Below are 5,751 nucleotides of genomic sequence, written 5' to 3'. Positions count from 1 at the left end.
CATCTGAATCCCATAAAAACATAAGTACAACCTAGAAATCTAAGGTTGTGTTTGGTTGCGTAATTCGTTGGAGAGTCTTTCCAGTGAAACACGGTTCTCTGTTTTTTAAACCGTTTGGTTATTTTAGGATGTGTTTCTATTTAAACATACTAATTCCTATGAAACACCTATTAAAACTAAATTGTTGTTCATATAAGAATTAGGTTAAATAGCAAAACTCACTTTTGACACATATTTTTAACCCTCATATAAATAGTTGCTGTTAAATAGTCATTCAGGAGAATTACCTTTATCGGGACAAACTTTCTTCCTCTCATCGATGCTGAAGACCGCCATGGCCAGACCTCAACACCGACCATGACCAGGGCCAGACCTCCTTCCTTTCCCCTTGGCTTCACTGTTCTTTGGATTTGGAGCTCAAGTTTCGGCTTTTTGAGTATTGGACTTCCTCATCTTCTCAATCTCACCCGCAGGTTTTGTAATCAATATTTTTATTTTTAGGGTTTCTGTGTTTTTAGTCTCTAAGAGGCATTTTCGGTGGACACAGGAATAGGGGCTTCATTTTGGAAGGGAAAGGAAGATACAAAGTTAGGGTTTCTCATTTTTGGAGTAGCAAAACCCATTGTTCGCTTCATTCGCTCCAACGAATCTGGATTACCAAAACCCATCGCGTTTCTGGATTACCCTCCAACGGTTCTCATATTAGCCCCATTGTTCGCAACTCCATCGGTAAGTACCTCGTCCCCCCTTTTATTTATCTTTTCCTACAATATTTATGCTTCTTTGGCTACTTTTGATTGGAACTTGAAAATCTGTTGTTTAAGAGAAAGAGAGAGAGAGAGAGAGAGAGAGAGAGAGAGAGAGAGAGAGGAAGTTTACCTCCTGGTTGGTTTTTCTGGATTGACCATTCAGGCGAGATGTGTTGCACTGTTGTTATGTGTTGGAAATGAGGTTTTCTGTTCTGAATTTTTGATAAATTTATGAAAGAATCTTTGATCTTATATGAATGTTAGTTTTTCTATTCAATTCAGAGTAAATTTATTGTTTCACTTCAGGTTTGAGAAATTCCTCTAAAGAATCAATATATGAGTCTCTAATCTGTACTACTGCTTCTACTGATGTGTCCCTTAGTTTTCCTCTGGATCTCTCAATCACTTCACATCCCTCAAGCTTCCAAAAATGGAATTGGCCTTTGCAGGGGTAACTGGAAATTCTATAATGCACCTTCCTTTGTTCCATAATATATTACTTGGAAATATATTACTTGGAGCTATTTTTACTGAAGTTTGAAGCTTCGAGATGTTTATGGTATCAAAATGAGCCAAGCTCTTATTACATCAGGTTTTGGTCCTTTTGAGAAGTCAGGACTGACCTTGTGTGGATGCCAAACATGCATTCCTGTGTAAAACTGTTCATTATTCTTGGATGATCCAAAACTACCTCCCTCTGAATTGGATTAATGGACACGGTCTAAATCCTCTTATATGTGATTTGATTCTATTACTTAGCTATTAATTAAGTGTAATACTAGTGAAGAAGTTAATGTGTTCTTCTGATGCCTTTCCAAAAACCAAAATTCCTGAATTAGGCATATGGAAATTCATTGAGGTTTCTGTTTTCAAAGATTAAACATCCTCTGTCTAAGCAACCATAGGCTAACAATTCCAGATTCTTCCAGATTGTTACTTATTAGTTGAGGCAATAAAACATGTTTTACTCATTCTCTGCATTCCTTATTGTAGTCTGCTTGGACTGTTGTTTTGAATGGAAGAAAATAACTGCCTTACTAAATGGGGTGGGTAAGGTAATATGAGTGTCTGAGGAGACAAGGAAGTTCATTTTGAATATAAAAATTAAAAATTCTCATGCTCCCAAAAATGGGAACCAAAGAACCTAGGATTTTCCAATTTTTTATATCTTATAATGATTTTCCCTGGATCCCCTTTGGGTTCAAGCTGAGTTACAGCATATACCCTTGTGTGTAAACCATTACAGATTTAGATCCAATATTAAGGGTACCACTGGGTGGGTGGATGAAATGTCTGCTAGTCCATATTCTTACTCATGTTTTACTAATATTTTTTTGAAATTTATATATATGATCTTTTGTAATGTGTTTTTTTTTTCCTTTTGTTGTATTGTTGTGAATCTCTAGATCAATGTACTAATGGATCCGTGGAGAGAATAGATGAGATTTATTATGAGAAGCGCAAGAAAATCATTATCTTAATGGGAATTGTTGTGGTTGTAGCAGTGGAACAATGCAAAAAATTATTTCTTCATAAACAACCATATCGTGGTGAGAGTCTTAGAGGATTCATCGAGACAGAGAATTATTGGTGTGTCTGACCGCACATGTCAGAGCATCATAAGAATGAGCAAAAAAGCATTCTTCTCTCTATGTCAATTGATGCAAGAGTCAGACCTTCTTAGAGATAGCCCAACAGTACGAGTCGAGGAACAGTTGGTAATGTTCTTACAAACCATTGGCCATAATTTGAAGAACCGAAAAGTAGTACATGATTTTGGCCATTCTGGTGAAACTGTAAGCCGATACTTTAATTTAGTGTTGGGTGGGTGCTGTAATAAAATTGTACCCAATACTACTCGAGTCACAGTGTACCATAACACATGAGCGAATCTCTGGTAATCGTAGAAGCTTCTACCTATACTTCAAAGACTATATTGGAGCTATTGATGGTTCACATGTTCCAACTTGGGTACCACTTGATCAACATCATTGTTTTCGCGATAGGCACGGAGAAATATCTCAGAATATCTTAGCTGCATATGACTTCGATATGAAATTCACATACATACTTTTTGGCTGGGAAGGATCTGCTTCAGATTGAAGAATTTTGGAAGATGCTCTACACAAAGATGGTGAGGGATAGATTTTGGTACCTCAAGAAAATTTTTATTTGGTTGATGCTAGTTTTTCTAACCAAAAGGGGTTTCTGAGGCCATATCGTAATGTGCGTTACCATTTGAAAGAGTGGTGTAACTCCAACCAGTCTCCAACCGATAAGAAGGAACTATTTAACTTGCGGCATTCCAAGTTAAGGAATGTAATTCAACGTGCATTCCGTCTTTTGAAGTCTAAATTTAATATTCTAAAAAGTCAAGCAGAGTACCCATATAAGACACAAACAAGGATTGTGTTTGCATGTGTTCTTATACACAATCATATTCTGACTCAAAATAGTGCTCAAGAAGAAAAAGATTTCATTGCAGATGAGGAAGCAAAGGCAACAACTAATGGACAGACAACTCAGGAGGAAACAAATATGGTGGTTGATAGTGATGCCAGTGACAGTGATAGTGATGGGGAAGATTTTCAGAATGAGAACTAAGAACAATTCCGGGATGAATTGGCTGACGTAATGTGGCATGATTGGATGGAAGGAGATGTAGAGTCTGAGCATGATAGTGATGAAACAATTGGTGGTTCTGAATGATCTTTTTAATTTCCTTTGAATTGTGGTACAATTATGTTTTTTTTTTTTTTTTTTCTCCTCGAATCACAAATAATGAATTTGGTACAATTATGATTATTCTCAAGAATTCAATCATTTTCCTTTTCCTTTTTGTTATTATTATTATTATGGTTAATGTAATAATTTTTGGACTTGTGGCTTTTAGTCTTTGCATTAATTTTTATACCACTTTAGTATTGATCATCTACATTGTTTCTCATGTAAGCAGTTGTAGTATGTTTTCTAATGCTGAAATTAAATATTTCTCTTGTCATATTGCATTTAAAAGAATGGATATAGACGAAGGAACACAGTCCAAAGGACGTGACATAGAAATTTGGCCAAGTGAAGTTTCACATTTTATGCTAGATTGCCTATGTAAAGTCAAGAGGGATGGGAAAATTGGAGACAATGGTCTCAAGAAACTAGTATGACAGGCTGTTACACTTTGTATCAATGATAGATTCCAGCTGAAATTTGAATGGGAGCAAGTAAGGAACCATTACAGAATTTGGAAAGCAAGACTGAGGGCCTTATGTGATCTCCAAAAAACTTCTGGGATGGGTTGGAACGAAGTAGAATTGAGATTCGATGCTCCCCAATATTTTTGGAATGAATTGAAGGTATTGCCATCTCCCAAGTAATAACATGAAATTAGATGTTACTTTAGACTTCTATGTTAAAAATTATTCTTTGTTACCAATAATGACATAGAATTGTATTTTATTTTTCAGAGAAAGGAACAAAGGTACTAGAAAGAGCACAGAGTCCTTTCAGTCCATTTGGCAACAGCTACATGGTTAGGAAACGAAGTCATTAATGGGAATGATTCAAGTCACCCATCTGATGCTATCCATGATGATGCCTTTGCCAATCCAGTCCCACTTGAGGAATTACATGACTTGGAGGTTGAGCAGGAAGAAACAGTTTTTTATGATCAGACAAGTGTCCCATCAACTCCAGTTGAGAGTATGTCCCGAACTCGTGGTAGGCCTCGTTCCAATGCCTCAACTTCTAGGGAGAAGAAAAAGAAAACCGGAGCTGAAAAAATAGGGAGTCCTCTCAAGTTGATTACATCTGCTATAAGTGGATTGATCCAGTCTGACCCACTTACTGATCTAGGTAAAAAACTGAATTCTGCAATAGATGCAATTCCTGGATTGGATTTCTAGAAGTGCTTTAGGGAAAAACAATTCCTCCTACGAAATAGGGATTTAGCAATCCTTTTCCTATAAGCAAAAGAGGAAGACAAGATGAAAGTCTTGGAGATGGTGTTGCCAGATGGCATTGCAGACCAATGATTTAAACTGATGATGGTTAATATTTCTTTTTATTTTGATGATGTTATTTTGAAATTACGGATTTAAGATTGTGGATTTTTTTTTCAACATATCCTGAATTTGGTAGGACATGGTTTCTTTTTTAATACATGATTGTAATGTGGATGGTAGCTATGAGCAACTGATGTTTAGGTCCTTGGCAAGACCTGCTCGTTGTTGGTAGGAAAGGTTTTTTATTTTCATTATGGATGTGGAATGAATATGATGGAAAGGTTTTTGATTTTCATTTATATGTGGAATGGACTAGGCTGGACAAGTTTTTTGATTTTTTTCTTGATGTGGAATGGACATGTGTATAGATTTTTTTTTTCTTGATTTGGATGTGGAAGGATTATGAATTGATAGCATAACATATCTTGCAGCCATTTTGATATTCTTACAACTAGTGTTCCTTGTTAACCTTTTGATTTGTACATTTTGATGCTTTGGATGCTCTGCCTCACAATAATGTTGATTCTTTATTCTTCTTGCAATGTTATTCTGAAGATTGTGGGAGGTTGTCATGGTTTGGTTTTGGGTCCAGTAATTTGGATTGCTATCAGCTTGTATTTGCAGATTACCAATTACTATGGTTCATTACCCTTGCCATTGTCATTCTGTAGATTTATGGGTTGATTTGCAAACATAAGATTGGCTTTAAAATTGTTTTGAGGTTGTAATTGGCAAGTTTAGATTTCTGATTTAGAAGTGAAGATGTGTAATGAAATTTAGACTGACTAGGCATAGTGTAATACTCTGTAAAGTCATAGAATTGAATCAGAAACTGTGTTTACCAAGTCACTTGTGATGGTACTCATAAACTATGTTTTGTTCTTTGCTCCTTGGAAGCTTTCTTTCACCCATAGAAAAAGGAAGATTGGGTAGATGCAAGTAAGCGTGTATGTTTTGTCAAATACTCCATTTTTCGTTTTCTGATGATGGATCTTGTGGTGCTA

At 36.0% G+C, this 5,751-nt stretch overlaps 1 protein-coding gene across 1 annotated transcript; it reads left to right on the top strand.

Annotated features, from left to right (window-relative positions):
* Positions 1–297: 297 nt before the first annotated feature.
* Positions 298–3,628, top strand: LOC122069157. The gene is made up of 3 exons (XM_042633102.1): positions 298–473; positions 548–729; positions 2,156–3,628. Exons 1-3 carry the CDS (start codon positions 358–360, stop codon positions 2,347–2,349), a joined length of 492 nt encoding a protein of 163 aa, XP_042489036.1. The 5' UTR covers positions 298–357; the 3' UTR covers positions 2,350–3,628.
* The last annotated feature ends 2,123 nt before the right edge of the window (positions 3,629–5,751 follow it).

Source organism: Macadamia integrifolia, unplaced genomic scaffold (assembly GCF_013358625.1).
Source record: "Macadamia integrifolia cultivar HAES 741 unplaced genomic scaffold, SCU_Mint_v3 scaffold540, whole genome shotgun sequence".
Lineage (NCBI taxonomy): Eukaryota > Viridiplantae > Streptophyta > Magnoliopsida > Proteales > Proteaceae > Macadamia > Macadamia integrifolia.
The sequence above is the reverse complement of the archived record's forward strand: the minus strand, read 5'-3'. Positions and strand labels throughout refer to the sequence as shown.

Excerpts from the sequence above, each read along its gene's own strand:
- LOC122069157 (XM_042633102.1), top strand. The coding sequence starts at position 358 with ATGACCAGGGCCAGACCTCCTTCCTTTCCCCTTGGCTTCACTGTTCTT. Across the intron at positions 474-547 it reads CTTCTCAATCTCACCCGCAG|GAATAGGGGCTTCATTTTGG; the intron begins GTTTTGTAATCA and ends CGGTGGACACAG. Across the intron at positions 730-2,155 it reads CATTGTTCGCAACTCCATCG|ATCAATGTACTAATGGATCC; the intron begins GTAAGTACCTCG and ends GTGAATCTCTAG.